This window comes from Physeter macrocephalus, chromosome 2, assembly GCF_002837175.3.
Source record: "Physeter macrocephalus isolate SW-GA chromosome 2, ASM283717v5, whole genome shotgun sequence".
NCBI classification, from domain to species: Eukaryota; Metazoa; Chordata; class Mammalia; order Artiodactyla; family Physeteridae; genus Physeter; species Physeter macrocephalus.
Window position 1 is genome coordinate 55592407 of NC_041215.1, and position 19558 is coordinate 55611964.

The 19558-nt window shown below is 39.4% G+C and overlaps 1 protein-coding gene across 20 annotated transcripts in view; it reads left to right on the forward strand.

Annotated features, from left to right (window-relative positions):
• Positions 1-11625, forward strand: part of MBD5 (methyl-CpG binding domain protein 5) — a 421526-nt gene extending 409901 nt beyond the window's left edge. For 19 of the 20 annotated variants that reach the window (XM_055087736.1, XM_055087739.1, XM_055087732.1 and 16 more), the window contains 2 exons: positions 7967-8042; positions 11017-11224. In XM_055087736.1, coding sequence (XP_054943711.1) covers positions 7967-8042; positions 11017-11088 — 148 coding nt within the window. In that variant the 3' untranslated portion in view covers positions 11089-11224. Of the gene's footprint in view, positions 1-7966; positions 8043-11016 lie in introns of all 20 variants that reach the window. The other variant, XM_055087768.1, reaches the window with a different exon arrangement.
• The last annotated feature ends 7933 nt before the right edge of the window (positions 11626-19558 follow it).

The following is a 19558-nucleotide window of genomic DNA, read 5'->3' on the forward strand; positions in this document are numbered from 1 at the left end:
CACTAGAATGTCTCATAAAAAGATACCAGCTGCAAGGAGTAAACTCCTATGCTCCTATGTTCGGGACTCCTTTGGAAGGTAGCAAGTTGGCACTGGTTGTGGTGAGGGCCAAGTGAATTGCCAGATTCACTATAGATAAGGCACACAGTGAGGCAAGTCCCCTCCCCTCTATTCTGACTGAAGTGACACAATGCAGGGCTTAGTAGTAGAATAAAGCCTATAAAATTCATACAAGGTCTGGATGAAAGGAGGGAAATTGCAAACTACCTACGTCACAAATTTTCAGTGGGCCATTTGCTTTAGAATATTCAATAGTACTTGTTTATTTTTTTGTTTTTATTTTTTATAAATTTATTTATTTATTTATTTATTTATTTTTGGCTGTGTTGGGTCTTCGTTGCTGTGCGCGGGCTTTCTCTAGTTGCGGTGAGTGGGGGCTACTTTTCGTTACGGTGTGCAGGCTTCTCATTGTGGTGGCTTCTCTTGTTGCGGAGCATGGGCTCTAGTCGCGCAGGCTTCAGTAGTTGTGGCACGTGGGCTCTAGAGCTCAGGCTCAGTAGTTATGGCGCACGGGCTTCGTTGTTCCACGGCATGTGGGATCTTCCCGGGCCAGGGCTTGAACCCGTGTCCCTTGCATCGGCAGGCAGATTCTTAACCACTGCACCACCAAGGAAGCCCGATAGTACTTGTTTATTGGATGTAAAATATCCCTGAAAAATTTTCTTTGGTGAGGTATGCCAGTTAGCTGGATTATATGCAATATATCCAAAACTGTTGATAACACAGAAATAAAATAACTCCTCCAAATATTTAGATATACTGCCTTGAAATGAGCTGTATTTTCCCCATAAATTTGCTATTAAGCAATTTCTGAAAGGTAATGAGTAACAAACAGCAGTTTAAGCATTTTTCCTCAAAGCCAGTTTACTATTTCTGGTGAATTTATATGAGTCCTAAGTGGCATTATCTAAAGGAACTCTCATGAAACCATAAACTTAAGAGTATGGATTGGAGAGGTAAAAGACAAAAATATGAAGCAAAACAGCTTTATTTATCAGACTGTTGTCTAAGTAGACTGACTTGCCTTATAAATGCCTAGTAGAATACTCTACATTTTGCATATATGATTTAAAATCCATTTTTCTATTCTCCCAATCAGAAGATGGGCCAGAATTACTGAACTCATTTATAGATGAGGACACTCAGACCGACATAGCTTAAATAATTAGTTGAAGGTTACATAATGATAAATGATATGTTGAACCCAATCACTTATTTATTTATTTAATCATTTATTTATTCTCCAGTTTAAGGAGATTAATTTAGCAAAAAATCTGTGCCAAACAGGCACAATGCTGTAGTCCCTGGACATCACTGTTTAGTGAAGGAGGCAGATGTAGAAACAAATAATTAAGATGCTAAAGTTGCAATGACAGGAATATGTATAGTATATTTTGGGATCACAGAGAAGTGGCATTAAACTCAGGTAATGGAAGACGTCCTAGAGGAGCTAATCTGAGCCAGACCTTACACACTGCATAGGTATTAGCCAGACAAAGGAAACGAGGACGATGGGGTGGGGGTGGGAGATAGCATTTAGATAAGATCAGCAGTTGGATTTAGGGGACAGGAAACTGTAAAAGATGCAGCCAAAGATATAATCAGGAGCCAGACCATAAAGGGCCTAGTAAGGCCTCGTGGGTCTTTATGTTATTGGAAGTGCCTGAAGGGGACAGGTGGTTGGATTTTCACTTTAGATATAGCTATATGAAGGATAAATTTTAGGAGAACAGTATTGGAGACAAGGGCATCCATTTAGGAGGCCTTGTCAGAGGACAGGGGAGGATGAGGACTCCAACCAGGAGGGGAGCCATGAGACTGGAGGAGAAGGAATATGATCAAGATATATTTAGGAGGTAAAACTGACAGAACATCATGGTGATTTGGTTGGAATGTGAAGGAGAGCAAGCAATCAAGGACAACTCTCAGGGTTTTAGCTTGGGTGACTTCATGGGTAGTGGAAACTGAAATGGGGAACACAGGAGAAAACTGTTGAGTGCAGTGTAAGGTACCTGTGATCTCACAGGTACAAGTCTGAAACTGGGAAGAAGTGGTATTTGATTATGTAAAACTGACTGCAGTCACATAGGGATACTTTTACCAATTTGAATAGTGGGCTAAGGATTGAACGCTGGGGCACTTGAACATTTACTAGAGATAATGAAGGAGATGGGAATAGTGATCAGAAAGGAGGAGAACCAGGGAGTAGGGGAGTTGGTTTTTGACCTGAGTTGAAATCCTGTTTCCATCACTACATAGCTGTGTGTACCCTTGGGTATGTTATTTAACCTCTCTGAGCCTAAATTCTTCATTTCTCAAATGGGGATATTAATTCCAACCTCTTAGAATTGTTATAAAGAGAACCTTAACATAGTACTTGGCACATGGTATTTAGTAAACAGTTATTTTTATTGTAAAGATACAGTTGAAACAAACAAAACCATCATGTATTTTTGCCTCTTGAAATGTTCTATCACCATATTAGACGTTTAGAGCATTATGTAGTCATTTTAATTCCCAATATCCTATAATCAAATCAAACTGTACAATAAATAAATATCTTTAAAGTGATATGCTTATTACAGCCTAATCACAAAAGAAATATTAATGTATTTATTGAAGAATCACTCAGGGTCATTTTCTACTTAAAAGAGGAAATAGCTTCACTGAAGAAAAAGATTACATAGCTTTTAGATATGTTATGATTTTAAGTAAGGATCAAATCTTCTGCCTATATGTACATATATATTTGTTCAGTAACCTTATTTTTATGAATCTGGAAAGTGCTAAAGTAATAACATAAATCACACTTTTACCTTAAAACCAAGAAATGATACTTATTGTATTAAATTTTCTTTATCTTTTAAAATTGAAACATAGTTGGTTTACAGTATTACTTTCAGGTATACAACATAGTGATGCAATATTTTTATAGATTAAACTCTGTTTAAAGTTATTATAAAATACTGGCTATATTCCCTGTGCTGTATGTTATATCCTTGTATCTTATTTTATACCTGGTAGCTTATACATCTTAATCCCCTTCCCCTATCTTGCCCTTCACCCCCCCCACTGGTGACCACTAGTTTGTTCTATGTATCTCTGTGAGTCTGTTTCTGTTTTGTTACATTCATTTTTTTTTTTTAGATTCCACATGTAAGTGAAAACATACAGTATTTGTATTTCCCTGACTTATTTCACTAAGCATAATACCTTCCAGGTCCATCCATGTTGTTAAAAATGGCAAAATTTCATTCTTTTTTATGGCTGAGTAGTATTCTCATTGTATATATATACCACTTCTTTATCCATTCATCTGTTGATGGACACACTTAGGTTGCTTCCATATCTTGGCTATTGTAAATAATGCTGCTATGAACATTAGGGTACATGTATCTTTTAAAGTAGTGTTTTTACTTGATATATCGAGCTAGTTCTCCTCCCTCCAGATGTGGTCAGGGATACGCGCACTGGCAATGGCTGCCTCTGCCCTGGTCAGAGGGTCTGTGCGGGCTCCATTCCCTCTAAATGTGTGCACTCTCACTGGCAATGGCAGCCCCTGCCCTAGTGGAGAGCAGTGCCAGAGCGAGAGGGGCTGGAGCCCCCCAATGAAGGCTAGGGAGTGTGCTGGCAAGCCAGCCAAAGCACCAGGCTATTTCCAATATGCTATCTCTCTGCTGTGTGTGTGTGTGTGTGTGTGTGTGTGTGTGTGTGTGTGTGTGTGTGGCGGGGAGGTAAGCAAGTCTGTGCATGCACTCTTCAAGAGCGGAGTCGTGGTTTCTTACAGCCCTCCAGTAAGCCCCACTTGTTTTCAAACCAGCTAAGGGGCTCATCTTCCCAGTGTTGGACCCCAGGGCTGGAGTGCCTGAATGTGGCTTGAACCCCATGCTCCCCAGGGAGGATCTCCAAGCTGGTGATACTCCCTCCTCTTCTGTGTGCAACTCCCGACCAGATATCTTCTCCTCTCTTCCTACCAGACTCCATGTGGACCTTTCTCTACAGTCTTTGTTGTAGAAGAGTCATTATTTCTAGTCTCCAGGTCATTTTCAGCGAGAGTTGCTCAACAAGTAGTTTTATTTTTGATATATTCATTGGGGCAGGGGGTGGGGTGTGCAGGTAGGTTCAGTGTCCTCACACTGCACCATCTTGATCTCTCATGTGTTGAATTTTCTTAAATCTGCATACTTTCCCTATGGATTAGGTTTTAGAATCGAAGTTTCTTGACATTTATGTCTTATCCAAGTTTGTTCTGTTCTACATGAAGTGAGTTGCTTAAATTCTGAACTGATAGTCCAGAGCAACGTGCACTTCTCATTTCCCTCTTATTTCTCATACCATTCACAGATGTGTACCTGGCTTTTTTTTTTAACTAATGAGGATAAGGGTAATGTGTGACAATGTAGGCAGTGAAGGTAAGTGGCAATTATCTCCATTAATAACTAGAAATGTGATTATATGAACATCTATTGCTTAATCAAGTAGCTTTTAGAGTGTCCATCAGTAAAAATGTTTATTATTAAATGTCAGTGGGGAAGAGAAAATAGTAGAAGAGACTCCATAAGGAGGCCCTCTGGACTAGAAGACTGAATTTTGACTAATTTTTCATTTCATGGACTCATGGAGCTTTCTCTTCCTCTTTTAAGCTCATTTTTTCCTGACTTGACCAGCTAGTGTAAAAATTAGTATGCAGATTTGACATCTGGGAAACTCTCTTTACCTCTTGATTCCAATGATGTATTCATGTAATTTCCTGCGCCACGTCTCCATATTTATTCTCTCTTCCAAATGTAGTCATTTCGCCCTCTAATAACTACTTAAGTTTGTTAAAGGAAAAACATACTAATTACCTTAAATTGATACAAGGTGTTTATAAACATTTTAAATATCTCGTTGAAGAATGAAATCACAAACTCCTAAAATTTTGCCTATTTATTCAACAAATAATGTTGAATTATTTTTATTCTTTAATGATGATGTCACTGTAATTTTTCATAGTTAGGGAAAACATTTTTATGACTCTATTACTTTTGAAAACTATTTGTAGTTAAATATCCATCTTCTTCGTTATAAAATTGCAGTTGGTTTCACCAATTTTCCCTAAAAAGTCATGAAGTATTGCATACAAACAGTTGTCATAATACCTACTTCATCAGATTGTCATAAGGATTAAATGAAATAATGTATATAAAGATTTAATACAATTCTTGGCACATATAAACTTTTCAATAAATACTAGCTATTTTTGTTATTATAGGTGAGAGAACCAAGATTCTCTGATGGTTTTTCACTGAAACATTTTACCTCTTTTTAGATATTTAGAACTTTTACACAGTCAATTTTAAACCCATAAGATAGTAAATAAAAATGCATAACAAATATCTTTCAAACTCATGTTCATACTTTTATACAAAAGAAATAGTAAGGATAAAGCTATTTAACACATTACACAAGGTGTAATATTATCAGGCAACTGGGCAGTTTGTGATACTGTCAAGACGTTTGCTAAACAGTCCACAAAAGCGGCCCCAGCCCAACCCCAGCTCAGCTTAAATTGCCCCACAGAGTTCTGGGATTGGATTCCTATCCAGTCACCCAGAATCATGCTTAGCAAACTCCTCATTGGGAAAACAACTCAGACTGACTCCACAAGATGCCCAGGGCCCCTTAAAAGTGGAAAAGGTAGGTAAATAAAAGACAGTATGTGAATAGATTATATCAACTTGCACAGTACTCAAAAATAGCAATAAAAGGGAAAGAGAAAAGTTGCAGAATGGTAGGTATATCAGGACACCATTTGTATGATATATATATATAAAAAACACATAAAAGACAATACTAGGTACTGTTCATATATATATAAAAAACATGTAAACGACAATACTAGGTACTGTTCATGGATGTATAAAATATTAAAACACACTGTAAGAATACACAACACAATTAGTTGCCTTTGGGGAGGAGGGTGGGAGAGTATGAGACTAGGAATTGATAACAAATGGGAACTTCAGCTTAATTTTTTTATAAAAAAGAATTAAAGGAAATATGTAATTTATTAAGTTTATTTTTGGAAATGGGTTTGATAGGGATTGCTAATTTATTCTATGCACTTTTCTGCATTGTTTACATTTCTAAAAGTAAATGGGAAGACTATAAAAGCTAGAGGCTAGCTTACAGGCCAATAAAAGGTGGGGAAAGAGGTTGGTGCTGCATTGCCCTTATAATTTAGTTACAACCACTACATTAATCTTTCCTTTCAGTTAAACTGACTTAAGTGCATATATATTTCCCAAAATATGGAGCCGTTGTTTCAGCTTTAGACAAATATTTTTATTTAGTAAATATATGGAGCATCCACAAGGTACCTAGCAGTATACTACTCAGGATTATATACAGAAACTAAATGTATGAATTTTTCAGTCCTGGTGTATGAGGGTAAAACTTGGTGAGGGCTGTGGTAAACCAAAAGGCCTCATCTAAAAGCATTCCACTAGGGCTTCTCTGGTGGCGCAGTGGTTGAGAATCCACCTGCCAATGCAGGGGACACGGGTTCAAGCCCTGGTCTGGGAAGATCCCACATGCCGCGGAGCAACTAAGCCCGTGCACCACAACTGCTGGAGCCCATGCACCACAGCTACTGAAGCCCGTGAGCCTAGAGCCTGTGCTCCACAGCAAGAAAAGCCACCACAATGAGAAGCCCACACACTGCAACGAAGGACTAACCACAACTAGAGAAAGCCTGCGTGCAGCAATGAAGACCCAACACAGCCAAAAATAAATAAGTAAAATAAATAAATTTATAAAAACAAACAAAATAAATAAATAAATAAATATTTTAAATAAATAAATAATAAAAGCATTCCACTAAAGCTCAAATATGTTTCTAAACATGATGTGAGCCAAACCAAATGGGTCTGTGAGCCAAAGTTTTCTACAACTGCAAATTTCCAGTCTCCTTGTAGATGATGGGATTCTTGGAAAGCTATGCTAACAGCCATTTTGAAAAGGTTTACCTCTGCAGCTTTTCTGGTAATTGTCGTGACAAGATAAATGAAATGAATCACCTTAGTACTCAGAATAATTGGGTAATTCTTTATATGCATCAAGAAGGAAAAATTAGAGTGGACATAACTATAGACATCGATAGTGTAGATTTGCCTGATTTTAGTAATTAGTTCAACAGCTTCCTAGATAAAACTTTCAATCATGGCAGATGTTCCATGTGTTATAGTACATGTGATGGTATGCTGAGTGGAGAGAAAAGGTCAGACGAGTGATAGACACTCTGAGCCCATCATTCTTTATTTGCTCAAATAGTTATGTCATTTTGGTTTGTGGGGGGGAAAAAAATGTGGCAGAGCCTCAGGTGTAGCGAGTTGAACTGTTTCCCACCTGGAACAAATGTGTACCAGGGTTTCAGCCTTCACTTGCTCAGCTCCTGAAGCCAGGACGCTCCAGAGAGGGTAGAGGGAGCTCCCTAGTGGCCAGAGCCTGAAGTTCAGAGCCCTTCCTCTGGCCACACAGCCGGACCGCCTGCAAAAGAGACAAGCCAGAACAAAAGGCAATGCAAAGCAGGCTGGACTCTAAGAGGACAAGCTACATCTGTGGGAAAAGAGACCTGTGGCCCAGCTTTCTTGCAAAATCATCAGACTATGGAAGAAACATGTGGAAGGGGAAAGAATCCGTTTTCCCCAATCATGTGTTCAATTTTTTTTCTGTAGTTATGTGACTTTATCATTAGTATTCAGTCGTGAGAATCCCAGAGTATTTTGTCATCTGAATTGTCAAATGTGAATATAAATTGACTTTCTCTTGTGGAATGGGTACTTCTGCTCTCTGATTAGGGAATTACATTGAGATTTTGTTTCTTTAATTTATTAATATGGTGTGTTGTTTTCATTAATTCCAGAAGTGGAAAGCTAAATAACCATTTAGAAGCTGCTATTCATGAGGCCATGAGTGAACTGGACAAAATGTCTGGGACTGTAAGTTAATTTATTTTTCCATTATACTGCGTTTCTTTGGAAATAAATTGTATTATACTTTTTGGTGCAGACTCTTAAGTACTGTCAAGCAACTCATATTAGCAATACTAAATTACTAGGCTCAGAAAAAGACTGATATCAGAAAAGATTAAAAATAACTTAAGAAAAAATAACATAGTGGTATTAACTCTGTTTTCTTCCTGCGATAAGTACCTTTTTTTCCCCACATAACATTCTTCTAAAATGTGAGCAGCAAAATATTGAAGTTCAAATCACAGCTTTTACATTTGACTCTCAGAATAGCAGTGATCATTAGTGTTGCCTAAGTATTCAGTAATATAAATTTCACTCTGCCCATAAAACAAAAAGGGAAATTGAACACAGGGTCAAGATCAAGAGTATATAGGCCTCTCATTTCCCTTCTACTGTTACATAAAAAAATAAAATATTTGGCCCAAAATTCTGTTGTTAAATTATTTAACACTATAACCACTGGTTTTAAAGAAGTAGAGTCTACTTTTTCTTTACATTTTTTTTTGGATGATGCATATAATAGTGTTGAATGTGAGAAGTTTACTCATCATTCTCTAATTTATATATTGGCTAATGTAAATGCTCAAAATATAATTTTGATAATCTCTAATAAATGTGAATTATCAAAAGCTACTCAGCAATGAAAGGTAATTTACTTTTACTTGACACTGTGTTAAGAAGGTTATCTGAATCCTAACAAGTCGTCTAGTGGCTATTGAATGACAGAGATAAGTTATACGTTCATAGAGTGTTGGGATTGGTATGGACTTTAGAGACTTTGTGATTCGACACATCATTTCAAAAGTGGGTAAACTGAGGCCCTGAGATGTTAACTTTCCTGGTGGAATTATAGGAAGATTCTGGAGCGGAGGTTATAAACTCAAATGCCTTCTAGGGCCAGGCAAATAATATCATTAAGTAAAAGGGGTCAGGTATGAGTAAAAGAGCAATTTCAGTGGATTAAGAAATGCCAACCAAGATGCACTGGTCAAGGTAGGCTGTGTACCAACTCTCAGTCTTAGAGGCTCAATGCCATAAAGATGGTTCCTCACTTGGGTCTCCTTCTGGTTGAGGAAGGGCTTGCCCCACACAATCATTCAGGGGCTCAGATTCTTTCTATTTCTAGTGTCCACCCTTCCCTAGGGCCTCAGAGTGCTCCATTACATCCTTTGCATCCAGCCCAGCAGGGGAGAGAAGACCGTGTACACAGAGGACACCAGAATAGGTTTTATGGGCCAGACCTGAAAGCTCATCACTTCTGCTAACTTTCCACTGGCCTGACCCAAAGGCCATCATGTGGCCTTCTTAATTCAAGGGGACTACTAAATGTACTATACACCATGCCTGCTCAGGAAGAAGAGAAATGGGTTAGGCAATATCTCGCTAGTCTCTGTCTCAGGACATTTGGCCTTTGTGGCCAGCAGGCAGTCAGCAGTGCTGGGGACCCTGGCAACCTGGGGGCTGTGCTCTGTCCAGAAGGAGCTCCTGCTTCCATGCTGCAGCACATCTGAGCCATGCGAGGAATTGTGTCAGTGTTGCAAGATCTTCCCATTTTTCATGAGATGCTACAAGTCTAGAAGTAAAATTTCTCATTTTTTAGTGTTGCCAACTATTTTTGAAATATTAAAACACCATATAGCTAAATAAAATCCCTTTCCAGGCCACATTTGATCCACAGGTTACTAGTTTGCAGTCTTGAATAAAGGTTTCTTTCCTCAATTTTAAAAAGGTTTCAGTTGGCTCTTTATCAGAGATTAGTGGTTTTAAAGAATGTATATGGAGGGGTTAGGAGGATGAAGCAGTGTGAGAAACTCATAGGTGTTATTTTTGAAATATAATATTTTTTAAAGTTTTCTGTATTTGACTCTGAGTACCATTGGCCTTTACTTTTATCTAAACATTACCTTTAAAACATGCATTTGAGCCAACTTGTAGTGGATCTTGAGAGCTGATTCTGCACATCTCTTCCTAAGTCTGAGTTCTGTGACATCCCATTGGTAGCCTGAAATTGGCCATGGTGAAAACACGTATTATACCACAGAGATTGGCATATGCTACAGTGGGCCTGTGTCCCTCCACGGGGAGCTGGTTGTTAAGCGTTTACTACACCATTGCCTTGGGCGCATCTTGCCTTTCCTGGGTCTTGACCTTGCCTCCTTCTATCTGTATCACAACAGCCACAATACAACGTGGGGCACCTGATCACCTCCCTTGCACTTGTCCTCTGCCCCTCAAAACCATACATGCTGTCTGATACCTGGGAACCAAGTTCCACCCCATTCTATCTGATACACAGCCCTAAATGAGGCTAGTTTCTGCGTTAGCATATAAAGATGAGTTGTATGAATTGCTCTTCCCAGACTACACAAGCTTAGATTTGCCAACAGATGGTAGTGGTATTCTGTTTTCCATCTGATTCTTCTCCTAAGTAAACCTCCTTGGGCTGAGTTGTGAGCATGTTTGTATTATCTTTGACCCTTCTTAGCAGTTATAAAATAAGTACAGTGATGAAGTAAAGAAGAAAATATGTTTAGTATATATTTATCCACTTTTCCAGACTTCAGTGAAATTAGTGATCCAGGGAATCTCTGATGGGAAACGTCTTATTTTTGTCTTAAATGGACAGCGGGGGTAGCAACTGCAAGTCCCATTTCCTACATTGATTTTTTTTTCCAGTTCCTCCTCTGTATTCCACTAGTTGCGGGGGGTCCACAGAGTGTTGCCCTGCTTGTTAGTTTCCAAGATTCCTCATCCTCTGTAGTGACTGTGGGCATGCTGTGATCTGGGCCTTGGTAAAAATTTTAAATGCCTCAGGATAGCAGTGATAAAAAATGAGAGCCAAAGTCTGTTCCCTACCCTGTTTCTTTGTCAGAAATCGTATGGTGTTTGTGATTTCAATCTCTGTTGTTGTTGTTTTTTTCCCCATCTCTTTTATTTCCAGGTTCACCAAATCCCACAGGGAGACAGACAAATGAGACCCCCCAAACCCAAGAGGAGGAAGATCTCCAGATAACAGGGACTACTCCACCAATGCGCAGTTTATTAAAGGAATGTGCACAGATATAGCTGTATATAAGTATTGATATAGCCACTGTTATATCAATATTTATACTATGGCAGATAGTTAACACCGCCACAGGGTGCTAAAAGAAACAGTGATACAATATTTTTTTTTTTTTTGATCAGGAAGGATAATGAATGCTGGAAAACCAATCAGAATCCCTGAATGATGAGAGTGATAGTCAAGAGATTATTGAGAAACTCTTTTTCTATAATACTAAAATTGTGATTATAAGAAATAGTCCAAATGTTTCTGAAGAATTTTCCATGTTGTATATAGAAAATGCAGAATTTCATGGTGATATCAAAAATGTAAATATTGTACAATATTGTCATGTACAAGCATACCTAATGCACACTTTATCTTTTATTGTACAAAGAAATAGTGTACAAAATTCTTTGGTTTCTATGGAGTACACCTACCAGAGACTACAAGTGTAAAGTGATAAATAAAAATACAACCTAAATGCTTTTCTATGATAATGTAAAAGATGCTGTTTTTGTATTTAACAGCAGAGAAAAGGCATGATAATGTATTAACTGAATTATGACATACACTGCACACCACTGAGTGTCCATTTATATTGTCTGTTTGGAATGAACCTTGCCTGGAAGCACTGGACTTGATTTCGGGTGTCTAGGAAATCGAAACCTTGCAGATTGCTAAAGGGACAAGGGCTCACAGGTCTAAATTAAGAATTCAGAAACTGCAACCATTTGTTGCATATTTTTTTTACCTAAGTTTTAAAGTAGAATAGGTTTTATAAAAAAAAATCTTAGATGGGATATTTTACTCAATCATTTCTGTAGTTAACATTTGATAGCCACCTCTTGAACTAGAAAGCTTATGCTGCACCACCACTGACACTCAGAGTTGAGGTTTTTTTTGCAAACAATACCTACCTGACAAGATAAAACTTTCTGTTTCCATACACGGAGGCAAAACCCCACTTTGAAACCATTATCAGAGGTAAGGTTGATTATAATTCAGTTTTTCTATAGCAGCAAAAATAAGTACAAATCATCAAAGCAAGTTTCACATGCATTCATCAGTATTACTTACACCAGAAGTTAAGGGGGCTTACGAAATTATTAGCAATGGTAATTTTTTATCAGTATTATGTAACATATCAGATTTATTTTATTTAAAGAATTATTTATACCATTAACAGATTCTTATATATATTAATGTGGCTGAAATGTGCAGGTTGAATCTATTAACCAAATTATTTATATTATATTAAGTAAAAAAATGTGAAACAAATGTAGAGAGAAAATACTACATTGCAAGTATACAAACCTAAAACTGTGAGCCATTGTAAAGTACAAGGTTATTGATAAGAAATGTAGCACAACATAAATGTCTTTTTTTTCACAGTTTTTGTGGTGGTGGTATAACCCTATCTCCCAGGCAATTGAGCCAAGTTTCAGGCCTTCAGCCTGAAATTAATTGGATTGGATTCAATTGATGGATTGTCAAAGGAAGGGATCCCTTATCCCTTTATTCTTAGAGCCACCAACCCCACCTCCAAACCCTTAACCCTCTGGAGAGCACTGCCTCTTCCCCTCGTCTGGGACTCCCTCCACAGCCTACTGCTGCGGCTTCTGGGAGGCCCTCCGATGGCAGGCTCTGAACCGATTAAATGCCCACCACCTCGCTTCTCTTCTCTCATCCACCCCTCCAGCTCCTCAGTCCCATGATGTAGCAGAGTTCCAGTCACTCAGGAAAAAGGAGACCAAGGTCATTCCTCTGTTTGGTTTTTCGGGGCCACAGCACAGAGCACTGCACCTGGGCTCACTTTTGATATCAACAGCTCTTAGCTCTTCTCCCAGGTCTCCTGTGTCTCTCTGTCCTTTCCATTCCCACTCTCACCCCTACCCCCAAGCCTGATGGAATGCAACTGGCTACACTGGGCTTCATGGCCTGGAGGCAGGAACCCTTCCTTCTGGGGGTAGGTTGAGTTTGTCTTTCCTGTCATGGCCGGATTGCCTGCCTGGTCCTTCCTTCAGTCACCTGAAGTAACCTTGTGTACTTCAGTTGACTATGTTTGTTATATGTTGATGTATTTGGTATGTTTAAACCATTAATGTTGTCCTCTTTTTGGTACCAATCTGCTTTTCTACTGTTTTGTCTACACGGTTGTTTTTATTTACAGATTCACAGCATCTGTGTGTTTGCGTATTGGGTGTGTCTGCGTGTATGTGGGTTTTTGTGTGTGTTGATATGTAGAAGTTTTTTTAGCCTTTGCTTTTTTGTCTTCAGACTGAGTTTATGTCTGCCAAGCCTTCTTTTTGATATTTTAAACTAATTAGGTTTCTGCATCCCTGACCCGTGTATACTTTACATCAGTAGACCGTGTAAAGTATGTTTGTGCCCATGATTTCACTGGTTGCTTATGGCTTGATGTGGGTGCTAGGTATTGTTTCAGTCCACACAGATTTGGGATTTTTTCTTTTTTTCTCTCTTCTACAGTCCTATGGTTTCATGTAAGCAGTTAATGTAAATATTGTTAGCATTACAGGTTATGCAGTGCTGTAACATTTTTTTAAATGTTGCACCTACTTTACAATTAAAAAAATTGGTCACTCGTACTTGAATTTTGCCCATAGAGCCATTTCTTTCTCTTTGTATTAAAGCCAATTCATTTTTTTAAATGAAGGCTAGCCCTTCTACATTAGTACATTTTTTAATTCCCTAAAATAAACTTTTTTTTTCAACAAATCTGAGAATGGAAACATAATGAAAAAATTTTTCTCCTTTAAAGAACTTAATAGTACCTAATTTGTGCCCTTTAACAGTCTTAGGAAGCACAAGGAGAATAAACTATACCTTTAAGTGATTTTTTAAGATTATTTCAAATAAGTGAAATCTAACTGAGCAGCACTTATTTAATCTGTCTTGTTTGTAGCATTAAAAGCAATCAGGGTTTTTATTTATTTAAGGAACATTTTTGGTTTGTACTTTTTAGTCAAATTGTGCATGTGAATTCTTTGAGAAGAATATTCATCCCTTGTGATATCGTGGGCCACTTTTAGTCTTTTATTTGAACCCTGACTTTGAGTTATTTGCTCTGTCTGTTTTTTTAAGTAAACACAAGCTTCTTTTTTTGAACGTAACACTGCAGAATTTTGGGAGGAGTGGAGGGTGGTGGTTCTACTGTCTGTAAGTTTTATGAAGATTTTCAGCTGACTTATCCCATGAGGTGATTCTTTTTTTCATTTCAGACTATGATAACATATTGTAGTTAACTTTGGTAATCTTCATGCAGTTTGCAAAGTTCCCTTGTAAGTCACAAGTGGTTTCGCATTGAGATTTTAAAATCTTAGATGCTTAAGATGCTGGTGACATTGCTCTTTCTGAAAAGAAAGCCAAGATTCTAGACCTTACTGAAAATCTGATATCTTGTTTACTTTGCCCATTTATGCCCAAATGATGTAATGCAAAACTCAAGACTTTTCAATGTAGTGTATAAAATAAGTTATGCATTACTTGACTCATTTGGGAACTATGAACAAATACTATCAACCAACCAGAACTGTAATACTGAATTATTGTTTATCTTTTTCTTTCATTCACTCTATCACATTTGCATTAGCCAAAGAGATAAGAACATTAGTAATTCATATGTGTAAACAACCCAGAAGTGAATATTAAATCAGTGAGCCAAAAAGCAATAAACAACTCAAGCATGGGAAATCCTGCTAACAGTGGGCAGTTTGATATACAAAAAATATATAAAAAACATTATCTTCAAATATGAAAGATTAATTTGTATCTACTGTAAATATGTATTATCAGCCTTATCTGCTTTTATACACACTGTGTGTGTACCTCAGTGACCTTTTATAAACCGGAAAAATGGTTGATTTAATAATTTGTTATGTAAATACAAAGTTGTCTATAAATTGGAAAATTTGATGCCATATGGCTTCACAATATACAAATGTGTTTTGTAACATCATGCCTTTATGGATTAAGTATAAATACACTGGATTGTCTGTGTAGAAAAATAGCAATTTACATTTTACCTGCATATCAAATGGATATTTTTGTCCAAATGGTTATACTCTTAGAAAAAGAAAATGACCTGAACAGTTTCAATGTGAAAAACAAATATGGTTTTGAATTCACCAAAACTCCTTTTCTCACTCAAGAGTCTATTCAATTCCACACTAAATGCCTTGTATTTTGATATTTCCATAGGAGATTCATTGATTCAAGACTGAATCTACCTAGGAAACCTCCCCAAACTGAATAATTCTACTTTAGAGGCAGGCTGTGCATCTTAATTTCTAAATCACAGGCAGGGGAGGAACCACAGCCTTCTTATTGCTTTTTAATGTATTCTTTTCTGCTTTGTTTCCATACATCATGGAGAGCACCACACAGACAAAGAGGGCCTAGTTCTGTGCACCAAGGTATCTACAGAGTGTCATCTCCACTCAGAGCTCCTCGGCCTCAGCACTGTTGACATTTTAGGTGAGCTCATTCTTTGCTGTGGGGCCTGTCCTGTGTATTCTAGGATGTTTGGCAGCCTCCCTGGCCTCTACCCACCAGATGCTAGTAGCATCCCTTCCAAATTGCGACAATCAAAGGTGACTCCAGACATTGCCAAATATCTCCGGGCGTGGGAGTGGGGGGCGCAGGTGGGAGACAAAATGAGATTCGAAAACCACTGCATTAACGGAATCAGTTCTGGAACATATGTCTGTGTAAAATATGGGCATGTTTTGCATGCTGTAGTCAACAGGAAACTGATTCCTAGATCAAAATCCAAAACAAAATCCATGCTAAAGGAATGCTTCTCAGTCCATGTTTCAGAAAGTGAATATACTAGCTTCAGTTTCATTTTGAATACACTTGACACTTTTGATCATAAGATTGACCGAGGACAATCCTGTTTTGTTTTTGTTTTTGTTTCTAATTTATTTATTTATTTATTTTTGGCTGCGTTGGGTCTTTGTTGCTGTGTGCAGGCTTTCTCTAGTTGCGGTGAGTGGGAGCTAATCTTCGTTGAGGTGCACAGGCTTCTCATTGCGGTGGCTTCTCTTGTTGCGGAGCACAGGCTCTAGGCACACGGGCTTCAGTAGTTGTGGCACGTGAGCTCAGTAGTTGTGGCTCGCGGGCTCTAGAGTGCAGCCTCAGTAGTTGTGGCGCGTGGGCTTAGTTGCTCCGCTGCATGTGGGATCTTCCTGGACTAGGGCTTGAACCCGTGTCCCCTGCCTTGGCAGGCATATTCTTAACCACTGTGCTACTAGGGAAGCCTGACAATCCTGTTTTGAGAACTCCCAGGTAGGGCTTAGAATTACCTAGTGTGGTTCAGAGTTTGCAAGAAGACTGATGGGCCACTTTGGTGGAAGGCTTCCCGGTGATAGTGCAGCTGTCTCCCTTGAGTCAAGATGAGGAATGTGGCTAAGTGTATGTAGGTATGTATATATGGATCTATTTTAATAGCTCTCTACATCAGCCTGGTTCAGGTATCTGCAGTTTTTGTGTGATCCTCTTTGAAGTTCTGACAGAAGCAGTTCAATAGATCTTGGAGATGTCATTGATACATTTATTAATTCAGTAAACATTTGTTGAGTCCCACTCTATGCCACAACCTATATGCAGCAATGTGAGTAAGGCAGACCCATTTCCTGCCCTCACAGAGCTGCTAAGGAGGAGGCCACTTAAACATGTAAGTATGATAAAGGGTGATAAGGGCTGAGACAGGGTACACATCACAGGCCCCTGACCTAGTTTAAGGGGAATGGGGGCTTGAGTGAGGATCAAGGAAAGATGCATCAGAATTAGACAAATGAGAAGTGTGTGCCTTGTGCGAGGGTAAAGGAGAGCTTGTTACGGGCAGAGAGAAGGGCTTGTATGAGGCCTGGAGATTAGAGGAAGCAGGAAAGAAGAGCGGCTAAAGTGCATAGTGCTAGGGGGAGTATGGAGAGAAGTGGGGCAAAGAACAGAGCGGGGGTCAGGGCATGTCCTGTCAAGACCTCACTGTAGGGAGTTCCCTGGCGGTCCAGTGGTCAGGACTCCATGCTCTCACTGCTGAGGGCCCAGGTTCAATCCCTGTTCGGGGAGCTAAAATCCCATAAGCTGAACCACGTGGCAAATAAATAAACACATAAATACATAAAAATAAAAATATTAAGAAAAAAAGAGACTGCACTGTCCCATGACAGTAATGGGGACCATTGCAGGGTTTTAAGGATGGGCGTGATGTGACCAGGTTTGTTTTTTTTGTTTGTTTTTTTTGTTTTTTTTTGTTTGTTTGTTTGTTTGTTTGTTTTTTGTGGTACTCGGGCCTCTCACTGCTGTGGCCTCTCCCATTGCGGAGCACAGGCTCCGGACGTGCAGGCTCAGCGGCCATGGCTCACGGGCCCAGCTGCTCCGCGGCATGTGGGATCTTCCCGGACCGGGGCACGAACCCGTGTCCCCTGCATCGGCAGGCGGATTCTCAACCACTGCGCCACCAGAGAAGCCCCAGGTTTGTGTTTTAGAAAGATTATTCTGACTGTAGGTGAAGAACAGGAAGTTGGAAGGGGACAACATCAAGTGCAGCATTTTATTTTATTTATTTATTTATAAATTTTTATTTATTTATTTATTTTTGGCTGCGTTGGGTCTTTATTGCTGCGCACAGGCTTTCTCTAGTTGCAGCAAGCGGGGGCTACTCTTCGTTGCGGCGTGCGGGTTTCTCATTACGGTGGCTTCTCGTTGTGGAGCACGGGCTCTAGGTTGCTTGGGCTTCAGTAGTTGTGGCTCACGGGCTCTAGAGCGAAGGCTCAGTAGCTGTGGCTCATGGGCTTAGTAGCTCCACGGCATGTGGGATCTTCCTGGACCAGGGCTAGAACTCATGTCCCTTGAATTGGCAGGAGGATTCTTAACCACTGCGCCACCAGGGAAGTCCCTGCAGCATTTTATTATTTTGAGGTATAGCTGATTACGTTAGTTTCAGGTATACAACATAGTGATTAGTGATTTGAAGATTTTTGGAGAATATACTCCATTTAAAGTTGTTATAAAATATTGGCTATATTCCAGGCGCAGCATTTTTTAAAAGGAAAATTTTTAAAAGATCTGAGCCCACCGTAATTCTTCATATTACATTTGTTGAGCAAGTTCCATCCCAGTCTTGAGGTATGTACATAACTATGTTTGTGTAAATTCACACCAATAGTCATGAAGAAATGCTATTCAGTACACTTACAGTTACTGCCAACAACATGATTCCCTATGTCTCTCACACAAATTAGTGCTCTATTGGTAGAGCAATAATGTTTCTACTTTGATGATCAGAGGTTGGGAAAGTTTGAAGTCCCAAAACATTTTGTTAGATTGTTAGGAAGCAAGGCCTGCTTCCCAGAATGCACAGGTAAGTATAGGTCAGGTCCAGGCCCTCGGCACCATCCCTTCATCCTACACACCTCACTGGAAAACAGGAAGCTGCAGAGGAGCATACGAGATGTCAGCGATACCAGGTGAGCACCAAAGGTTATGAAAGCACAGGAAAGCGGGACCACAGGGAGTCAGGGCCCAGAACAAGGCCATCTGGCTACAAGGACCTCTGCCCCACAGCAGGGGGGACCACAATGGCCTTTCATCATCCATTCCAGCCAGTGTTTATGTACATGCCCTTCAAAATATCCCCAACCACAATTAATCACCTCCTACATTCAGTGAACATTGAACGCGAGGGCTTTTTAAAGCTAATTATCTGTTTTTAAAAAAGAGAGGGGGGTGGGCGTCAGAAGCAATTCTATGATCCAGATGCCAGCAAATAACCCTTCTCTCTAGCACAGGGTCCTGTACGCAGGAAATGGAGCCTCAACAGAGAGACAGCCCATTATAACGTTTACAAACTGGTCCTTGGAGGGGGATTGTCTACATTGAAATCTAGGCTGTACCACTAAATAGTTGTTTGACTTTGGGCAAGTTACTTAATCTATCTGTGCTTAGCCTCCAGGTCTAAGAAAGAGGGATAATAACAGCACTTCCCTCATGGGGTTGATGAGGGATAGAATGAGATAATGCAGATAAACTCTTAGTGCCTGGCACATAGCAGGCACTCAGGGACTGTTTATTGTTAAGCTGCAGTTTGAAAGGTTTACATTAGAAAAGGGAACTTATTACCAGGGTAAGTTGTTGTCAGACATAAGGAGGAGTTGTGTGTAGAGTTGCTGTCTCCCCAGGAAGGCTTTTAAAGGTAGAGTGGTTCCCCTGTCCAGGGCAAACTGCAACACAGAAGCCCTCTCTGGTGCACCCTGTCCAGCCCAGTTTCTGAATCTGTTCCCTGGGGTGTTTCTCAGATGAATTCCGTTGTCTATAATGCCACATGCGGAAATGGACCAGCAAAATGATGTCCCAAGAAGCTAGTCTGGAAAATGATTTCTCCAAGAAGTGCATTGGCTGTGGTAACCAGAACAGA